General features: G+C 34.2%; 1 protein-coding gene across 5 annotated transcripts in view; it reads left to right on the forward strand.

The window, feature by feature from the left end:
* The window catches only part of STRN3 (striatin 3), a 64438-nt gene that overhangs the window by 36717 nt on the left and 5445 nt on the right, over positions 1–22276 (forward strand). For 4 of the 5 annotated variants that reach the window (XM_086749344.1, XM_086749343.1, XM_086749345.1 and 1 more), the window contains 7 exons: positions 5257–5397; positions 10677–10810; positions 16508–16683; positions 16816–16863; positions 19208–19329; positions 21047–21214; positions 21469–21609. In XM_086749344.1, the coding sequence (XP_086605470.1) occupies positions 5257–5397; positions 10677–10810; positions 16508–16683; positions 16816–16863; positions 19208–19329; positions 21047–21214; positions 21469–21609 (930 nt within the window). The remainder of the gene's footprint in view (positions 1–5256; positions 5398–10676; positions 10811–16507; positions 16684–16815; positions 16864–19207; positions 19330–21046; positions 21215–21468; positions 21610–22276) is intronic. The other variant, XM_086749347.1, reaches the window with a different exon arrangement.

Below are 22276 nucleotides of genomic sequence, written 5' to 3' on the forward strand. Positions count from 1 at the left end.
ACTAAATCAAGTTTTAATTAAAAGATATTCATCAATAATTCTGTAATTAAGATTTGCATTTACCTTGTAACATCTAACAAATTAAAGTTCAGTTAGTGCATGTTGATTGTTTTTTCAGCAATTTTGCATGACTTGCACGTACACACATACATACAAATATGAAATCTTTGAAGTAAAGAATTTCACCTACTCTGGCTTGATTAGAACTTACCCATTAGCACCTAGAGTATTACTGTGTCCTCATTTAACATGTAAATCAGCAGTTGACACTAATTTCACATGAAGTATATTGTAGGGTTAGAAACTTCCTTTTAATACTAAAGTGGACTACTTTTATTTGAAATTTTCTTATTAGACTTCAGATTTTTAGACTTTTGGCAGCACAGTGGCTGCAAAATAACAGCAAATGTTTTGAATTCTGTCTCACAAAAATTGTGTCTTTAAAATCTCTCGTACAGAAAATTATTGAAATGGTACTTTTGTTGAGATGCTAATCTTTTTGGACCCACCACACCAGTTAGTTTCTAATTTTGATCTTGTGCAAGCTAAGCAGCTGCAAAACAGAGACAAGTAGTGTTCTTCTAGAATTATAAATTTTTTTAAAAGCCATTCTCGGAGCCTTAAAATTTGTTCTAGTAACATCATTTTGACTTGTCTGGAAAGGATTTCTCTTTCCTGCACTTATTGCTTCCTTGGCTGCTGTGGAATCAAGAATTTCTGTCATCTTTTTGTTTTTCCATCTGTACATCTCAAAATTTCTGGAAGAGGAGCATAATTCTCACCCATCAAAGATAACTACTTTAGCAAAAATTGGCATTTTAGTGGTCTACATTACCGATTAAATTGGTTGTGACCATCATTTAAAATAGCATTTATTCTACCTGAAATGTCTTGTTGAAAAATTTAAAACTTTGCAACATCATTATCAAAACTTTTCTTCCTGTCCACTTCCTGCAGTTGGTATGAACAGTATAACATTGTTTTGTACCATAAATGGTGTGGTATGTTGACCATCAATTATTGTTTGATGTATATTGTCTTTTGAAAGTGTGTGTTCCACTATCAAAACTTAAAGGAGTATTTTCTTCATCTAAATTAATTTTGAAACCTGCTTATGTTCATATAAGAGAATATTTAGGAGTTTAGCATTTTGGATTTTCATGTAAATTCTACTTTGGGAAACCCTGAGCTCATATAAATAGTCTCACAGGATGGTTTGTGGAATTCTGCGTCTCACACACGATAGTAGTTTCTGATTAAAAACTGGTCTCTAAGTCACTGAGCTAATTGAGGGAGAGAACTCCACACACAGTAAAACTATTCATTTAAGGTTGGGCAGGTTTAAATTCCTTTTATTTGATTTGTAGACTTTTTTCCCTCAGGTTTTTTTTCTTTTTTTTTTTATCATTCTGAGACTGGAAATAGTGTCAAAGGCCTTCTTCGTTCCTGCTTCTCATGTCTAATCATTTGTGAACTTTATTCTGAACATTCATCTCTTTCTTTGCTCTTCAGCGTGTTGTTAGACTTATAATAATTTATTTTGAGCAATGTCAGAATTTGTCTGCCTGGCAGTGTATATATCATCGTAAAGATCAAATAAATGTGCGTTGATTATCACCCCTTGCAATACTTCCAGGACGGCCTAATAGGGCAGACATTCTGATGGATTCTTTTGTTGGATACACATCTGGTAACTACCATAAACTGCATTTAGACTGTTGTCTTCGTAACAGTCTTTCATAGCCCTTGCCCAGGTATAGTAACTTGCCTTCTGAATGTAGAGATAAGTAAGTGAACAGAAGTAGATTTGATTCTGTTTCAATACTTCTGTACCCTGCATTCATATGTTTTCTTTTGGGTGGAACACCTTAATTTAGGTCATCTTCTGTCAGCACCTATGTTTTCTTAATGTAATACTTATGTTATTTTTTTTATTTATTTTTTTTTTCTGTCATTTTTTTTTCCTTATGAAAGGATCTTTTAAAAAAACTAAACTCAAAAACAAAACAAAAACCCCAACCACCTCACACTTGAATTGCCTTTGTAATATTAGCTGTAAAATAATCCAAAACCTCTTTATTGAAGAGTTCTTATATTAAAAATATAAAAGCAACCACAACCTGTTCGGTACTTTGTTGTGATATAGATAAGGAGTTAGGTTTGATTTCTACAAAACCAGGCTTACCTTTTACAGTAATATGCTGAATTTAAGGCCAGTTTCTTGCCCAAGTTTGACAAGATCCATTTTGGCAGGTAAATCAGGGGATGACTGTTTTTCAGATATAGTCTGTCAAATTCAGACTGTAATAGTGGAGACAATACATATCTAATTTCATACTGTCAGGTCAGTGTAATGTGTTCTCACCAATTTGAAATATAGTTTTCGCATCTTGAATTGTATGTGTACATCACTGTTAAAATGAAAATCCTTTTACTGATTTTCCTTAGTTCCCTTGAAACTTTTCTCATTTTTCACTTTCCTGCTCTTTTCCCTTAGTCTAATTGTTCTGTATTTATGAAACAGTATCTGTCCCATTCACTTTGCTAGCCTTTATTTCTGGAAAAACAGCATAATAATTGATAGACAAGAAAACAGATTTGGATTGTACCATCTTCATTAGCATCACCTGTTGATGTAGAACGATCCCTGTATTATATTCAGACTTGGACTCTAACATCTTGGAGCTAGTAGCTGCTTGTGGCTTCTCAGACGGCAGCTGTTCAGCACTGAATATTCAGTGCCTTTTTCACTTTTGACCTCTGAAGGAGGATACATTGAAACAGGATTGTAGGTGTTTTGCTTTTGTTCATAACAGGTTCATGTTTCTTGATTTTTTTATTTTTTTTTTTGTTCTAGTCTTTTCTTGAGGATGAAACACAGTTATCCAGTTTGTGCCTTGAACACAGTTGCTCATGCAGAGACAGCACATTCTTGTACTTAAAAATCTTTGTTATATTTAAAATACTTCAACAATTACATTAAGGTACACTTGCACTTATTTCAAAGCAGAAATCCGCACAATCTTCTGTGGTGGTGGCACAGTCTTGAATATTGACCTTTTTCAGCATGAAATACAGAGAAGTTGTTTGGAACAGCAGCTGCTTTTTTGTAAACTTCAGAAAGAAGTTTCTCCGTTGTATGATGGATTGAGAGCTTTTTGACCTTTATACCCAAAGGACAAGAAGAGACTAAATATACAGAAAAACATTAAAAGACAAGGCTGACAGTCCCCCAATCAGTGGCATACTAAATGACTGCCTGGTTCAAGGTAGCAGAGCAGAGGGATTACTAGTCCAAGTGTGCTCTGAGACAACCCTCTCATGCCCATATGTTTGGTGTGAAAGCATCTCAAAAAGATGCATTCAGTTTGGATGTGAATAAGAGTTTGGCATTCTTCATCCATATGTTCAACAGTTCATGCATATCGACATGGAGAGGACAAATGGGTTTTCCTATGGAAAGCAAAGGGTATATTAAAGCAGACTGCAACTAAATATTGTTTCTTTGAAATGAAATCCTATCAATCTAGTGGCTATTACAAAAAAAAAAGAGTTGAGGCAAGAGGTATTCCTCATTTTTATTATTTTACATTAACTTCATTAGCTGAGATCACAGGTTTCTAGACTCACTTCTACATGAGAGTGAAATGAAACTTAACCACACAATTAGTCTGTTCTGTTGCATAAAGGAAACTTTTGGAAGCCATTTTTATTATCAGTCAATGTCTGAGTAGCAGCCAAGTGTTCTGTAAAAGAAAGAAAGAAAAATGTCAGAAGCACCAAAAAAAAAAAAGTATATAGAGTGTTCTATATTATTTGGCAAAATAAATGTTTTGCAAGTACTGACAATAATTATATAACATCCCTTTCGGGGTATTTATAATATATTTTTGCTACAATTCTACTCCAGAAGTGTTTTTCTTTGTCATCCCGCTTTCCAGAGAATTCAATTATTGATGGGTATTTATTTTTGAACACATCAATTTTAACCGTTTTTTGTCAGTAAGATCTAAAAATGGAAATGATCAGATATTATTTAAGTGTATTTTAGTGTTTAACCGTTGGAAGAAACGGTTCTGCTTTTGATAAGTCATCTGTAATTATAGTGTTTACCTTTTACTTTTGAGAATTAAGGCTTTGCTTTAGTTTTGTTTTCCTTTTAAGAAAAGCAGTACATTTCACCTCGTAGTATAAGGAATTATTTCCTAATGCTTACTTTACTAAAAAATTGACATATTTGAAAAATACTTAGGTTCTAATATGCCCTTTAAAGATAGTAAATATTTCTGGTTTAGCAAGTTTAAAAGCATAGTTTTCAGGGGTGAGGTGGTGGATTTCTTATTTTAAATGTTCTACAGTATAATTGCCTGCAGTGCCAGGAAGGACTCTTTATCGATTAAAAACTGGTGATGTCTTGCATCGTTGTGGTTCGTTTTCTTTAAAGAGATTCTGTCACTGAAATTTCACTTGATGCTTGAAACTGGCTTTTTGACATGAAAGCTATAAAGTGGAAGCAGGAATGAACTTATTAATTAAAAAAAATTTATACTATTCTTGTTTGCTAGCATCTACACCAAATTTAACACACATATAATTCAGTATACTTTATTTCTAGAGGTCTCTATAATAAGCGTAATATACATCTGCAGTTTCATACAGTGGTGGAAGCATTCTTGCTGTTGTGTTTAATAAATACTTTATACAATTTAAATACCATTCAAAAGCAGGGAAAGTTAATTGTTCGTTGCACCCCCATTATGAGTTATCTGTCCTTTTTCCCTCATTTTAAGCTTATGTTTTATTTGCACTCTGTTTTTTTGGTGTTAAATTGTTGAGTATAGTTAAAGTTGTGTAATATTATTAGCATATGTCTAGTTCATAAGTATTTTGTTTAAGAGTTAATATTCTTTTAATATTCGTCATGACTTCTCAGTAGGGCTGTAAGGTGATTTTTTTTTTTCTCTCTCCTACAGGAAATTGTAGAATAGATCTACAGAACACAAAGGAGTTATTCTTTGATTTAGTGAATTAAAACTGCTTGCATGAAGTTTTCAGAGTTGATGTATTAACTCCTCCTTTTGATTTCCAAAAGATCAATTTTATTAATATACAAAGACAAAAGCAAAGCATTGTATTTATTGTAAGGAGGTCCCATCAGTAATTACTCTTGTTTAATTAGTTTAATGGATTTTTAGACTTCAGTAAAGTCAAGCGGTAGCAACCAAATGAATCTTTGCTGCTGACATTAATTTACAGGAGTCAACAGGACAAAACTTCACGACATGATAGCTGATCTGGGAGATGATGAGATACCCCACATCCCTTCAGGAATCATTAATCAATCTAGGTCACCCTCTTCTAGAATGACTGATCATGAAGGTGCAAGAGCAGAGGAAGGTACAAAAAATTCAGCTACTTATTATATTTCAGGAGATTTCTTTTAGAAAACACACGCTGTAATTTTCTGTCCCCTCTATAAAGCTTAATCCACTTGCAGATTGCCACATCATTAGTGTATTTGCAATTCTTCCCAAATGGTTTGATGAGAATGACTTGAGTTTCTGTGGCTTATCATAACTCACCATTATTTCATAAGCATTTTTGAACAACTTCATCTACAGCAGTGTGTTCTGAAACTATTGGCTATAAAATCCCTCTTTGCAGAACCTCCTGTTAGTAAAATCTTTTACAAATAGGGTGTCATTGATTGAGGGGAAAAAGGTGAGTATTAACATTTGATACACAGTTTGCATTTTAAAGTGAAATTTAAAAGTAGTTATGAGACTAGTTTGTCTCTTTTCCTCAAATTTAATGTTCTCTTTTTAAGAATTCTCTTGGTCTATATACACAAGTGTACAAAGACACTATTTCCTTACAAAGTATTGGTTTCAATGTCAGGATTATCTGAGGCAATGCAAGTCAGTGGCAAACTATTATCTAAATAGTCGAAAAGCTTTTATGCAGATTTACGTTTTTTTGTTGTAAAGGAATTATTTTCCTTGTATTAACTTTGTCCTCTACTCAGAATGTAATCATTCAAAATACTCAACTGAATTCAGATTTGTCTCCTTGACCCATAAGCCCTGGCATGGTATCAGCTATACCAGAAGTGGAAATAATTTGTTATTACTGATCCTGATAATGTTATTTCTCCTGTTCTTCCTTTGCTCCTGCCCCCGCAAAGGCCTGTCACCAGGCAAGCAGAGAAACAGACCTTTTACAGGGAGGTTTTTTGTTGCTCTCCTAAACTATTGTTTTACAAACGTGTTTGTCTTCTCATCTTCTGTTTTACTGCCTGCCTTTTCATCTTTGCTTTTATTATGACTTGAAGATGAACCAGTATCCAATTTACCTGTGGAATGCAACTGAAAAGTCTGCTGGTGAAGTTCCACCTGCTAAAACTTGTGGACACACATTTAGGTTGTATTTAGGTTTAGTATTTACATTCTTTAGGTTGCCTTTTAACCTCATTAAGGTTACGAGCATGTGACCCTGCAGTTACCTCAGTGTATCTTAGGGTATTTTTCTTAGGCCATACATGTTGTGCAAAGAAACACAGATGTTCATTGATAAGGACAGGCCATATAGCTGTTGTCACCTTTAAAGACTTTACATCTAAAATAATATTGGAGAAAACAATCTTTCTGAAGAAGTAGATGCTAAATTTGAATTTGACAGGAACTGACTTTTATTGCCTGGTTCCTGTAGCACAAACACTGTGCTGCACTTCAAATAAAGATTGTCCACACTGTTTTCAAATAAACTGTGCCTTCAGGATTATATTTTTGTGCTATTTAATGTGTTCGTGTTTTTAGCTTATCAATTAGTTTGGGCTTTTTTCATTTAGAGGAGTAGTATGAGTATCTCTATCATGATATCTACTAATTGTGATTTCTGCATAACTTTAAAACTTGAAATTAGAGTGTAAATTTTGCTGTTTGATCAGAAATCCTATCTTGAATACTATGTGGCTTTTAAAGTTTTTTGTCTGTATCGTATGGTGCAAAGCTGCAAACAAACAAGCTTAATGGTGTCTCTGAACTCCTTCTAGGTCTGTCTCTTGTTAACAAGACCAAATACTTAATTATCGTAAAATGATAGCTGTAGTTTAAAAGCTAAGTTTTTTGCAGACAACTTTAGCCTTTCCTGCTGGGACACACTAGCCTATGCTGATGAATGTTACTAAGCTATAATGTTGTTCTTAGATAGTGGTTGATAATTTTGTTTTTGTATAGAGAACAAAGTGTTATCAAGCTCACTTTTTTCTTCTTTTCTTGAGGGGAGGAGGAGGTTCAGGGAAGAAAGTAAACTATGGTTCTGTTTGGCTGGGAACCTATCTTTTATACCTCTAAAGATGTGGGTTTTGGTTTTGGAGTTTCCCCCCCACCCAAGTACCTGGTTAAATATGATGAGAAAATTGTCATGCCGTAATTACACTTTATAGTTTTGGCCATAAGAAATTGGGATTTTCATTTTGAATGACTTTCAGAAACAATTGACTGCAACATGACTGTCCAATGTATTGTCCAGAGAATTATTACTTTCACAGGTTGTTTTTGATTTTGAATATCCATAGATTGTGGGAGTGTCAGTCTACAAATTAACAAAAAAAATAGCAGAAACAGCTAGTTGTTCAGGCATTAACTGCTGCTTTTGGTGTACCACATATTAAATTTCTGGAAAACAAGATTAAGATGTCTCTGCCATATAGTAGACAACAACAGCATATATGAACATATGTATTTGATTAGGGATTAAAGCAGTTTCAGTCTGTACAAATATTATTGCTTGATTTTGACTTAATTATGTATGGTGTCAAGAACTTGAGGGTAAGAAGTGCTGGTTAGGATCGGCCAAGCAAGTACCAAATCATTGCATTTTTTCCCACCTAGTTTTACCTACGAAGAAACTTGTACTATCACTTAAATTTTCAGTTGGTCTTTATTGGTTGCAAGCCCAGTTAAACACGTATATTATGCTATGAGGATAATATTATACTCTGTGTGTTAGAAAAATACTTTTTTTTTTAAAGATGAAAAGCATTCAATAAGTAATTTAACTGTATAATTTGCATATATCTATTGATCCATTTTTGATATGTGGAGTTGTGGGTCTATTTTTAGTAGTTACAACTTCACATGTCTTTCATTGCAATACTTTTCTGCCTTTTTTTAATAAAAACAACTCAACAATTTTTTAAACTTCTTTGAATATGTCTTATTTTAGTGCAAATAAATTAAAATGTGATTTTTACAACATATACCTACATATTGCCAAGTTTAGTATTGAGAAATATACCTCTAAATTTCAGATAGCATTCATTTTGAAGCTTTACATAAAGGAATATTCACCTCTGCAAATAAAGTCTGATAAATTTATAATATAGACTCTTAATGTGGTAGTGTTTTTCTGTGGTAGTGCTTCATTTTTAGTATAAAGCATATGAAAGGTGATCTGTTAAGGACAGATGACATTAATTTTGCAAATAATTAGTATGACAAGTTCAGGGACTTAATTAAACCTTGTGGGCCCATCCTAAAGATCAAATAGGAGTCACACCATCACAACAGGAATGGAAAGTGTCGTAAAGTTTAAAATTAGCATATTGCCTCCTCTCTACAGTGATCATCAGTTCTGTTCTATAACGGCTTGGAGGTTTGGCTTGTAAATACCTGTATCTGGGAGGCTAGGACCATCTCAAGACAGTAGAGATGAGCCAGTTTTGGAAATTCGGGATAAAAGTATTGGAGTCTTTCTGTGAGGGACAAAAAGAAAAAAAGACTAACACAAAACCAACCAAAGATTACAACAACAACAAAACTGAAAAAAAAAAAACCCTCTGGGTTTTTTGTAGCCTTTTTTTTTATTTTTTTTTATTTTTTTTTTTTTTGTCAGAAAAGCAGGAAAAACTTGTTCTCTGAAGTAATTGAGGGGCTAATTGTTATTCATCTGAGGATTTCAGTTGGGTGGTTTGGAATAGACTGTCAAATTGAGGGTTTTAGTAAAATATTAATGGAAATTAAAAGTTTATTCATATAAAGGGCATGATAAGCTATTTTGGGCTGTTAATTTAATGTAGTATTGTGATGAGGCAGGAGCTTTGGGTTGTGAATGTTTTAGAAAGAGCTGATTGTGCGTAGTTAGAATACTACTTGCTCTTTTTATGCAGTTGTAGGAACTGCAGTCTTTATTCTTATGTAGATGGTATTCTTAGATTCTCACATACAATTGTGTTGCCTGTGCTAATAAGGTTAGATTTTTTTTAATAGTACAATAGTTCTCAAGCATTAGAACTTGTTTTGTTCTTGAGAAGTATTTTTGGATCTAGCTGGTTTGACTCCTCTTTGCATAGCCGTAGCAATGATGGCAGACGTATAACTTTACACCTCATCTTAGTTACTTTTCTTCAACTGGAATGGAATGTAACTAGGTTACCATTCAGATAGTGGTGATATAGAATAATAAAGATACATATTCACAAAAAAGAATGTAATGATTATTAGTCCTGTTGTTGGGGACTATTTTTGTAAGACAAAAATCAAGGTATGGATGTTTTTCAGATCTGGAAACTGTATTTTCTTTGAGTTTCAAGGTTTTTCTGAGAGGATTAGAAGCAAGGAGGGGACATTAAAGTGAGACCATAACTCTCTATTCCAAATCAGTGAAATCCAAAAGTCAAGGAAGTTTAATTTTTAAAGCTGTCAAATAAAATTTAACATATTTGCAGATGTTTGCACTTAGCTAAATTTTAAGTACTCTACCTAACAAGTGTCCCAATCTTTGCACAGAAAATAATACTGATAAGTAAAAGTAGCTTCTAAAATTTGCAAAATTATTACAGTACTTAAGCCTTTTTTCCTATTCCTCACTGCTAAATTTATATTTGTGGGCAGAAGGAGATATACAGAATTCTTGAGTAGTGTAAAGAATATGGGTAAATATTTGAAACGTTATTATTAAGATGTGAATTCAGAATGACTAGTTATAGATAATTTCTATTAATTCTAAATTATAATTAACATAAATGTGAAATTTTAATTTGGGGAAGGCACAGCTAGCTAAGATAAATATCAATTGAGTGTATTTTTAAATTAGAATCCAGAATCATGCTGAGAAAGTAAAAGAGGGAATTAATGAAAAACAGATGTTTTCTCTTTTTAATCATATGAAAAATCAAAGTAGAAGAGTTGTTTTGTAGGATGCTTTTAGCTTGAGAGATAAAAAGTACTTACACATATAAGCAGAGATACTTGAATAGTGTAAAGCACAGAGACTTATTTGCAAATGGACAGGAGGCAGATAGCATGGTGTAGTGAATGAAATATTTAACTAAGAATTTAGAGACCTGGGATGTACATTTGATATTGCAATGTAAAGTAATGTCATTCAAGTCAGTGGTATTGAACACCTCTGTAAAGTAAGTTGAAATCAAATGCCAAAGCATGATAGAAGAATTGTATATTTAATATATGTGTGTGTGTGCGTTTGGTATGTGTTGTCATGCTTTCTCTTTTTTTTCTTTTTTTTTTTTTTTTTTTTTTTCTTAGTTGGGGCAGTATGCAGTATATGCAAGTTCAGTTTTAGATTCTGCTTTGCTTTTAAGTGATGAATAATGCAATTTTTCATCAGTTTGAGTTGTTACATTGAGACTTAAAAAACTGTTTTGTTCTTTGTAGCTGAGCCAATAACGTTTCCACCTGGAGGAGGCAAGTCATTTATTATGGGTTCTGATGATGTGTTGTTAAGTGTACTGGGCCTTGGAGACCTTGCAGACTTGACAGTAACAAATGATGCAGACTATAGTTATGATGTAAGTGCAATTTCATTTTAAAATTCTTTATACAGTTTAATCAATAGTAGTTGGGTCCCCTCTCCCTCACCCTGACCAATTACAGATGCAGAGAACAGAGGTTTCATTAGCAAAAACTATTACTTGGGAGGAGGAAGGAGCATCTTGTGAATGGGCTAAGTAATTTGAGTAATCAAAATCAAGTGTGATGACGTGTTTATTTTCTACTTAGATAATGTAATTCACATTTTGTCACTGGGGGAATATATTATGACATAAAGTACAGATTGACATCTTAAAATGAATTTGTTTGAACAAAAGTGACAATTATACACTCATATGGAGTATTGAGAAGATGTGGTGTAAAAAAAAATACTACTGATATTAACTAATTTCTCTGCTCTCCCCTTTGTGTTTGTTGTGTTAACAGCATAGGCTATATAGGTAGTATATTTCAGATGTAAGCTTTTAGGGTGTATTTTTATTATAATCCAGAGTGTTCTGACATTCCTTTGATCATACTCATTAAGAGTGTTACATGATTTTTTTATTGGCTGGTAACATTTGGTGGCTGATTAGGGAAATGTTCAGGTAAGTCTTATATATTGTTTTTAAAGTGTCTTGTGGTTTTGGGTTGTGGTTAGGGTTTTTTAAATTGTGGTTGATAAGGTACCTCTCTGTTTTGTTTCTGTAACTTCTCAAGTTAGATACGTGGTGTTGGTCCAATACTAGAGGTTTTACTTAAGTCTTAGAATCTGCAAAAAAAGAAGAAATAAATTGTATACAGCTTTTTACAGGGTCTGAAAATACTTACGTGACTACACACCTTTTTTTAATCATAGTTGTCCTTCAGTATTTAAAATTGGTAGGAATATTAAATGCTGTCATGAAGTAAGAACTACTTACATTTCTCCTTTATTGCAGTGTTATGTTGCATAGTTCTATTTCCTCAATAACAAATGAAAATGTTAGTTATCCATTATTCTTTTACCGGACTGTATAAAATTAAATGCAAGTGCTTTTTAAAATATTTGGAGTACTTTCTAAATTTGTATCATCCTGTTCACAGTAGAAGTAAGTCTTCAGGTTGTTGGTTTCACACTTCCAGAAACTTAGGTAACTTATATGAGAGTTCAATTTCAGCTCTTTGCATCTTTAACTTTCTCAGGAAAGTTCTCCTGACTGATACAGGAGGAAAAAAGATAGAACTAAGTTTTTGCTTTCTTACTGAATCATTTGCCAAATAGGAATGAGAAGTGATTGACCGTAATTGTAATTTGGTTTCTCTGCTTTTTATACAGTCTTCCTTTCCCAATGCTCTTAGGGATTTTAAAGCATATCTGAAAAATGCGTGGTGGCTTCTAAGTATTGTATGTCAGGAGAGATAAGCTTGAACTATCAAATAACACAAATGGAAAGGATTTTTTCAAAAATATTTTTATTTAAGAAGGGAATCTCTGTCTTGTCTTCGATCTGAAGAGACTGAAATTCAGATACTATTAGTTCTCCATCACACTGTTCCTTCAAGGTTAAAAATTCCTTGATGGTTCTTAATTTCTGAAGTTGTTTCAATATAAATGTGGGTGTGCAGTGCAGTAAGACCGTGTCTTACCTTGTAACTGTAATACGGTACGTGTAGGACATCTTAATCTCCTACCCCTATGAGCGTAGCTGAAGCCACCTCTTTTTCCACTAAATCTCCAAATAAGCAGACAACATTAAGCTAAGTTAATGTTTAAGTAAAACAACAACAAAAAAAAAACCCCAAAACTTAATATTCCCACTTCTTTCGTTTTACCTCCAATAGGTCCATGCATAAATAGCTTGTGTGGGCCGTTATGGTCCATGAATAAATAAAGCCACAGCAGGTCCCACTAGCTTTCATGTGTCACTCCTTGATAAGTGTTGTATTTTGACAAGGAGAGGATGTGTGGACAGGATGAGGATTGAGTTTTAAATCTTAAGAATTTCAGCTATAGCTGAAAATTCTTTATGTGAATGAATTAGTGCACAAGTTGTCCACAAGACTAGTCATGTAGATACTGTAATATGGTACAGTCATCTCAAGTCATGTCTCTTTCAATATCTAGCTCTTTATATTTACCTCAGTGTGTGCAGTTGTTTGTACCCTGAGGGAGTAATATTGTTACCAAATCGAATGCTTCCATTTGTATATTCTTGGATTCCACAGCTGCACAGGATGTTGGTGGTTTTCTGCTTTAGGACTTGCTGCAAAATGGGAAGTCCTCGTTTATCAGAGCATCTGAATTTGGAACTCTCCAATCAGTCACAACATTATCAATAAAAAGATAACATTAAAACATTAAAAGATTCTGACTAGTTATTAATTATTGCTTTCTATTTCCTCTGTTTGCTCTAGGTGAGTAGTTGATTGAAATAGGGAAATACACGTCGTTACTATGCTGTAAGGATTCTGTTAACTGCAGGGACAAGGAAGAGCTTCCTTCTCTGGGTTTTTTTTTTTTTTTTTCCTCACCTCAGGTAGCTTCTTTCAGTCTGGTTTGCTGGTGGTTTACAAGGTAGGATGAATAGGTTCCTTGCCAGTATTCCAATACGGACAGACAAAACAAAGGCAAAAAGGGATTTTTATTAGGTTAGATTGAGCAAGTATTATAAAGCAAGCATTTCCAATTCTGATTGATCCTCTAATCTGTTTAGCAATTTCTTGTGGTGTATGGTTTTTATCTTTTTTTATTTTGCTCTAAGTTTAAGGATATTTTCTAGTAGAGGTTTTTTAGGATATGTAAAGTGGTTTGTATCTCCCAACCTAGACAGAGATTTTATCTGTGTGTTGGTGGATGGTTTTGGGCAGGGCAACAATAACTTTTGGTTTTGGTAGTCTACTATTCTAAGCATCTATTCTGTGGCTGTTTGCTGACAGGGGACTAGGATCAAGGATTGAGCTGATCCCTCTTGGTCCTGTTCAGTAAAGTCCACCAAAGTTCAGAGGGGCGGGCGGGGAGGGAGAAGACACTAGTGAAGCTTTATGGTTCCATAGTCTTCTCATGACTGCCTTTTGGCATCTACAGTAGGACATTAAGACTGAATGGGGCAGAGTGTACATGCCTTCTGTTTTGAGGGACTTTTGAGATGTTACACTTCAGAACACTGATATACATTTTCACGTTATACTTCGTTTCCATTATACCTCTGTCCCATTTTGTATCTCACATTTATCCTTTCTAATCAGCGAATACCTATTCCAAGTCCTTGACTGTGTTTTTCTGAGATTTTTTTTTTTTTTTTAATATACTACTGGTTAGCTTTTTTCTTAGAGATTGCAGGAATCTCTTTATAAGGATGCATCAGTTGTCCTTTTACTCTTGCAGTAAGGATGTCAAGATTCATTGGAAACATGGATGGGAAAAAGAATTAAACAGAAAAATCAGTTCATATATAACTAGATTTCTGGAAAGGTGTACATGGTGTCTTGTAAAAGAACAAAGATGTTCAAGTCTGCTTTGAAAAATTAGGGCTTCAAAGCTATACTTAAGATAGGAAGTGTACCTTGTAACTTCTGTAAATTCTATACCTTGCATTTTAGCAGATTACTCTGAACAACTGAGAACAAAATTACTATTGCAACAGCTGTTTTAACAAAAAAAGATTTAAGGAACTCTCCTTTTTTTAAAAAAATAAGAACGACTGTATTCAGTCTTGATTTCCTTTAATGACTCTTCATCACAATTATAATATAAATCAGTGTGGTGCAGATACATGTTGCACCCAAGGAATCAAGAACTTCTGTCTAATCTGGGACATAAAAATATGTACTAAAATTAACAGTTGCTATTTCAAATGTTTGACTTCAATTTCTCCAAGCACCAGATCACCACAAGTGCATGAGACAACATGAATTAGCCAGATGCATGAATACGTCACATAATGAAGATTAAAAATATTGAGGGACTCTGTTTGCTAGAAAAATACCTTTCTTTCTTTCTTTTTTTTCTTTTCTGTTTTTTTCCCCCCTTTTCTTAAACACTTTAGATTCAGGGAGGTGAATAACTGTGCAGTTTGGACTGAAATCTATCAAGTTTAGTGCAGAACTCCATAATTCCTTTGTTGCCTGAAACAAAAGATTATTCTTTTTATGAAGCTTGTATATAATATGCAGTGTAGTGCTAAATAACTTAAATCTCAATAAAAATATTGCAGTATTCACTATACTCTGAAGTAGAAAGATTAGAAACAAAATGCTTTGTTAGGAAATGCGTTTGTTGGAAGGTATTAAAAAATATATATCCAGGTTACGTGTGTGGTATAACAAGTTTCTGTTGCTTGATCTGAATTTGGCATAGTTTGCACTTAGACTAGAAATTAATTTAAAGGAAGAGCAAATGTTTGCACATTTGTAACTCAGAACATTAAATTTTATTGCCTGAGCCTTTGTATTTATTTTGATTAGATAGAATCACATTTAGTTTGAGTAAGTAGTGGTAATTCAGTCCAGGATATAGATTTGGTCCAAGAATACTTATTACAGTATGTGTTATGTTATGATCTGGTTTTTTTTATCTTCAGTCCTGACCGATAAAAGGTACTAAGATCTTATTAGCTATGGCAGATTTTGATCTCTTAATAGAGTTGCTGAAAGTATTTTGGGATACAGAGATATTTCAGCCTACATGCTTTAACAGTTAGATGGTGAATAGATAGTGTGTAAGGCAGAGGATGGGATTAGTTTCCATTCATTCTTAGTTTGCTAATTTTGGTCATCTAACTAAAGTCAGTTTTCTAAACTCCCTTTATAATTACTTGAGAGGAAGAGAAAAGTACCTGCACATGTATTTCTTTTTACGATGGAGGCTCAGGACAAGTGAGATGTAGTCTTTTAAGGGTCTACTCTGCGTAATAGAAATTATAGTCAAAGCTCTAAATTAATCTCTTGCAGTCACTAGAAGAGTTTGAGGTTTTCTGGTAACTTTTCTGAGTTACCTACAATTAATATTAAACAACTGTAATTTTTGTATTTTAATTTAACAGTCTATAGGTTAAGAGTATGAATTGAACTTTTACAATACATAAATGTAAATTTTGTGTATATTGCTTCACATAGTAACTAAATTACGGTCTCACTAACATTTAAAATTCATTAAAGACTTTTAAAATATTTTTATATAATGTTATGTTTAAAATTATTACCAATGTGTGTTGAAATTTGGGTTACCTGTTTTTGTGTACATACTATCACGTGTAGAAGTATTCAAGAAGTACATGTTTCCTGTCCTTCTCAGTCAAGTTACTCATCTGAAGAAGATCCCTCACTAGGGACCTGAAGCTCATTTTTATTTTATTTAAATGACAAATGAGCTTTTGACAGTTATAATCTCTTCCTTGGGTGTAGGGAACGTGATAAGCAATGAAACCTTTATATTTCTTAAGGGAAGAAGAATTAAAGTATCATTGCACAAAAGGATTAAAACTAGCTTTTGAAAATTAAGGCTTCTTGTCTGTATATTCAGCATTGTACTTCATTCAACTCTGGGACAAAAGAAACTAAATTTGCAGACTGCCTTGCATGCCAGTGAGGGAGTTATAGATGCATATAGACAGATCCATAGATAAATGCAGACTTAAGATTGAATATGTATTAGCTGAATCAAAAATAATATATATATTATACATTTTTTTGTATATATTATACATACTTTTAAACCTAAGATAAAATTACTCCTTTGCTTTTCTTTTTTTAAGCTGCCAGCTAATAAAGATGCCTTCCGAAAGACATGGAACCCTAAGTATACGCTACGCAGTCATTTTGATGGAGTGCGGGCATTAGCTTTTCATCCTGTAGAGCCTGTGCTGGTTACAGCCTCTGAGGACCATACTCTAAAACTTTGGAATTTGCAGAAAACGGTTCCTGCCAAAAAGCAAGTATATGGGTTCTTATAAAATACCAGTTCTGTTTTAAATGTCTTTGAAATTGATTAAACTCTTAAATGCTTTCGGAGTTTCTTAGTAGATATTTCATGTAGTGTAATAACCCTTCCTTTCTCTTTCAGGAGTGCCTCTTTAGATGTAGAACCCATCTACACATTTAGGGCCCACATGTAAGTGTTTGACATAATTAATGCTTGATAAATATATTGTCATTATCTCATGGATTCATAAGACACTTAAATTTCCAAGCCAGAAATGTATTCTACTTTTACATCATACAGACAAGGTCCATTATACTTTGTAAAAACAGGTGAATACTGAGTCCCTGTCATGAATTGCACAGTCCATAATAAAACAAGAAGAACAGGAAGTGACAAATGTGGTTAGTTGCAATGGTAAGGAGAGATTGTGGAAGATTACAATGATATCACCTGAGTGATATCCATGTCTTGGGCTGTGGATTTTACATATAATATGTGAAGAAGTTACTTAAGTTTGTAATTTATTCTTTTTACCTAGTATCTTCAGATACAAGTCTGAGAAATTAAAAGTACAGATGCAATCATCAGGACAAAAAAAAAAACAACCATTGAATGTGGATTCAATAACTGAAAAATCGGGAGATTAAGCAAGTGATTAGGAGAGTTCTGGAATTTTTTTCAGGGACTTGAACAAGAATAAGAGGTAAAATTTGATTGCCAGGATAGGCTAAAGTAGTAGATAGGCCATGACTATTAATTAATATGTACACCTCTCAGGGCTGAGGGAACTTTGAAATCACGGAGATAATTGTTGTAATTAAAAAGTTGATTAATACCTGAGTAAAGTTCTGATAGCTCCAGTCAGTTCCCTTGCAATGTCAACCCAGACTTCCTCCTTTCCTATTTCAAATTTGCCTGCTTTGTGTGCAGATGGTGGTTCATTACGCACCATAACAAATATTCTGATTTCTAATTGCAGTCCAGCCCAAGATGTTGGGAAGGCATATTGCACAAACTAGTCTGAAACAAGGAAGGATCTTTGTGGCAGATAGTGACAGTGAGCTAACCTAAACTAAACAATGTTAGTAAAACCTGCAAATTGAGCTGGGGCTTGTAAAACTCCTAGTGATTTTTCAGCTTGCCTCGACTGCTCTATTACTGGCTGAATTTCAGTTGCTAATTTTGAATTCTACTTCCTTACAATAAGAAGACAAGACAAAAAATGTGCAGTCCGTAGCCAGTCACAGTAGTTTGAGTGTACTTTGCTTATATAACTAAAGATCCAGTCTCCAACCCAGTTAGCAGGTGAGCTTCATGAGAGCTCTTTAATAAGCATGGAAGTGCATAATACTTCCTGTGCTGGCCTTAACAAAATAAAAAAAAGAAATTAGTAGTTTGTATTAGTAAATCTATACATGCTACTGTCACCCTTGTTCTTCCCTTAAGCCACTTACCTGATGGAAACTTAATGTCTTATTTTTGCACTTGTTAGCTGAAGCATGAAACATTCTTCCCTAGGACTGAGTGACTAGTTTGTCCTCATGTTTAAAAAGAAGTGGTTTTTTGAGTGATAGAGGGTCACTGGCCGATTTAATTCTTCAGATCTCTTTGTCTAAATTTGGGCTATTATTTGGGCTTTTGTTACTGAATATGAAAAGATAAGGTTTGGGGAAGTTTTGATACAGAACTGATCCCCACCTTGTGACTTCAATGAGACTGGTAACAAAGTAATTGTACTGTTTTTCCACTCAGGGAGGCTTTGAGCAACATTCCCTTTCAGCCTAGCTTTGTTCTTCACTTTGCTAAATACATAGGTGGATTCAAATGGTCTTCCTTTTCACTATCTTCAAGTATGTAATTCTAGTTTGCTCATCTGCACGTAAACAACCAATGAACTCCTTATATCCTGAGCATGGCCCGTCAAATGAGCCAGACATCTAATTTTGGGGATATCATTTTACAGTACAATTAAGCCTGACTTCATAGTGTGTACAAAGGAGTAGACTTGCTGCTTCCTTTGGGCTACAGCTTGTGCTTGTCTGATATCACAGCAAACATGTTGAAGTTAAACCAGTAAAAGTCTAACCTTGGCCAAAAAGTACTCTTTCTCAGATCATTTTTCTGAACCACTTTACTGGGACATAGGTTATTGTCAGTTCCTCAAGTAGAATGAGAAAATAGTTGGAGGGGTGCTACAATCACCTCTTTCAGCACAGCTAGCTATTAGATTGGCACAGATGCACTGTAAAAATTCACTGTTTGCAGGTGTAGTTACTGTTGCCTTTGAGAAGTAAGATGCTGTTCTTTGAATTGCTTGAATTTGGATAGTACGAGTTAATTTGTTATTAATATTTTACTACAGGTTGGTGTCGGGTGTTTGAGACTTAAAAAAGGTTTTTAACAGGATTGTTTCTTTGGGTTTGAATTTTTTTTTAAACTATTTAACCAAATCCAATAACTTCTTAAAGTAGATAGCCAAATTTTCACTTCTTTCTTGTAGACAGTGTCAATAAACTTCTTTGTCTCCCAACAGTGGACCTGTATTGTCGTTGGCAATTAGTTCCAATGGAGAACAGTGTTTCAGTGGTGGTATTGATGCAACTATCCAGTGGTGGAACATGCCTAGCCCTAATGTGGATCCATATGATACCTATGGTAAGTACCTTTTAAAAGATAAACAACTTATGACCGTTGTCTTCAACATTAATTTTCTGCTTGATGTTAATCGGTTTTTGAGAGCTTTTGTGAAATATAACTGCCATTTATTAAATAAATTGTGTGTTTTCAGGTTTGTGTCTGGTAAATGTTAATTATTTATTCCTGCTTGCCTTGATGCTGTACTTTGTACAGAACTATAATAGGAAGACTGCAACTTCTGAGATTTAAACAGTAAAGAAAAAACTAATCATAACTCGTATTTTTTAAGAAGCATACTTCCTACTTTAAACCAAAATTTTACATTTTTGAATGATTATTTCTTCTGATAGGAAGTGTTCCAAAAATTAAGAAGTGTACTCAAATTCTGTGTCCCATGTTTCTGATTTACATTTCAGTTCCCATAACCAATGTCTTTAAAATTAAAGAGCTGGTAACTACTTGGAAAACTTCATATCACTCTCCTGCCACTGCTGGTGATCAGCATTTTGTGTTTAGTGTAATTCTATGGGTGCAGTTCCATGGTTGACTGAAGTTTGAGTGGGAGAGAGTCAAGATTTCTTCCTCTCTACCGTGTGTCAACGTAATGAGTGAGCTAAGCTCAGGCTGCATAATCTGTGGCAGTGAGATGAGGAGGGATGAGATGCAATGCTATCTTGCACCGATTTAAGAATATCACTGCACCCTGTCACTTAAAAACCAATATATAGCTCAAATTGTGCCTATCTGCTAAAAAAATATTGATGTTAATTAACTTTAATAAAATTATATTATGTATTATAAACAAATATATATTATAAATAAAAATGGAAATACACCTTAAAATTTATTAAAATATCATCTTATAACTTAAAATTATCTGATTTCATGCAGGTAGGATTGTTGGTATAGTTTTCATAGGCCTCAGAAAGAACTGTCTCTACTCAAGTGACAAAGTCAGTTTTAAAAGAGAGAGCTCTAATAGGATATTTTTCCTCCCTAAAGCTTGTTAGCAGGGTTTTGGGTTGCAAGACTGACTTGCTTTTAATTTCCTGCAAAACTAAATTTTAGTAATTTATCTGGCTTTATTCCTTTCCATCTTTTCTCTCCTCTACTGAGAGCCTGGTAGAGAATAGATTAAAACCCCTCTATAAAACCCCAACTATAAAGTATCAGGGAGAAGAAAATAAGAATGTGTTTACCTGTTCCACAACAGAAATAATCTTGTTTTAATTATTAGAGTACTTAAGAATTTTAGAGCATGCCCCTGTGTCAACAGCATTAGACGTCAGTGTTTATGTGGAAATCTGATTTTGTTTGGTGGCTTTGCACCTTGTACAGAGGAAGGGCTGTGAATAAGCATCTTTCAGATGGTGAATTTGGAGGGAAGAAGCAAGTGCCTTAGAGAGGAGGTGATAACAGGCATATATTATTCTGGAAAAAGAGACAGTTGTTTGTGGGGTTTTTTTCTTTGGTTGGTTTGGTGGGGGGTTTTGTTTGTTTGCCTTCTTCCCAGTCATGGTTTTTTGTTGTTGTTTTGGTTTTTTTTGAGAAAGCTGGCAAAGGTTGTGCAAAATGACCTCCTATGTGGTACTCCAGCCATTGGTTAAACAGGAAGGGCTGGGGGGGTTATATGACAGTTGTATATAGAATGTAATTTATACAGAAGTACAAAACTAGTTATTTAATGCTTCTTCACTAAAAAGGTTTCATTTCTGAACTTTTGTTTTTTTTCCAGAGCCAAACGTTCTAGCTGGCACATTAGTTGCTCACACAGATGCAGTCTGGGGTCTTGCTTACAGTGGTGTAAAGAATCACTTACTATCTTGTTCAGCAGATGGCACTATTAGGTTATGGAACGCACCAGAAAAAATGCCCTGTATTTGCACTTACAATGGAGAGAAAGGTAAGTTTTTGCAGTGGTTCTGAAAATCTGTTGTGAGGCAGCTGATAATGTGTCCAGGCTCATTATCTCCATTTATTGAAATTAGATTGACAGGACTAAAGGGAAAAGATCTTTTAATAAAATAATCCTGGTGCTGTAGCATTACTCTGAAGAAGGGAGCGACTTTAAAGTATGAGTATAAAACAAGCTAAATGTTTAAACTGTCAAGAATTAAGTGTTTCATTCCTTCTAAAGACAATTCTTTCTCTTTCTAGAGCATGGAATACCTACATCAGTTGACTTTATAGGTTGTGACCCTGCTCATATGGTGGCGTCTTTTAACACTGGCAGCACAGTCATCTATGATTTAGAAACATCCCAGTCAGTGGTCATGCTTTCGTCACAAATAGAATCTGGTAAGTAAAGCTCTTCTGTATTAAATACCCATCTTGGATGGGGTACCTTTATGAAAGTTTTATTATATGGTGAATTAAATGAAAAAGTTTTTTGCTCCTGCATCATGCAATTTGAAAGTTGGTTAGATGCTTGAAGATGCTTGGCGCAGACATGATGGAAAATATTATGGATTAACAGGATTGGAAAGTGGTTAGAGGTAGTGACAGCAACAGGTTTTGTTCTCGAAGCTAAGGCTTTTCAAGATTCAGTTGTCTGGATTGCATATTAAAACATAGTTTTCGTTATATAGCCTTGACATGGAGGGTATTAAGATGAGTAAATAAGTGAATGAAGCAGAATATTAGTTCAGTGTAGAATTCTGCACAGGCTGTGATGAAACACTCTCTCCTTTGGAACTTTCATAGCAGAAATTCTGTTGCAACAGAACAGTTTTGTTTGCAAACAGTTTTGTTTGCAAACAGTTCTGTTTGCAACTCTTCAGTAGGGCCTGTTGTGACAGGGCAAGGGGTAATCGTTTCAAAATAGAGGGAGGTAGATTTAGATTGGATATTAGGAAAAAATTTTTTACAATGCGGGTGGTAGAACACTGGAACAGGTTGTCTAGAGAGGTGGTGGATGCCCCATCCCTCGAAACATTCAAGGCCAGGTTGGATGAGGCTCTGAGCA

Source organism: Chlamydotis macqueenii, chromosome 5 (assembly GCF_036417535.1).
Source record: "Chlamydotis macqueenii isolate bChlMac1 chromosome 5, bChlMac1.mat, whole genome shotgun sequence".
Lineage (NCBI taxonomy): Eukaryota > Metazoa > Chordata > Aves > Otidiformes > Otididae > Chlamydotis > Chlamydotis macqueenii.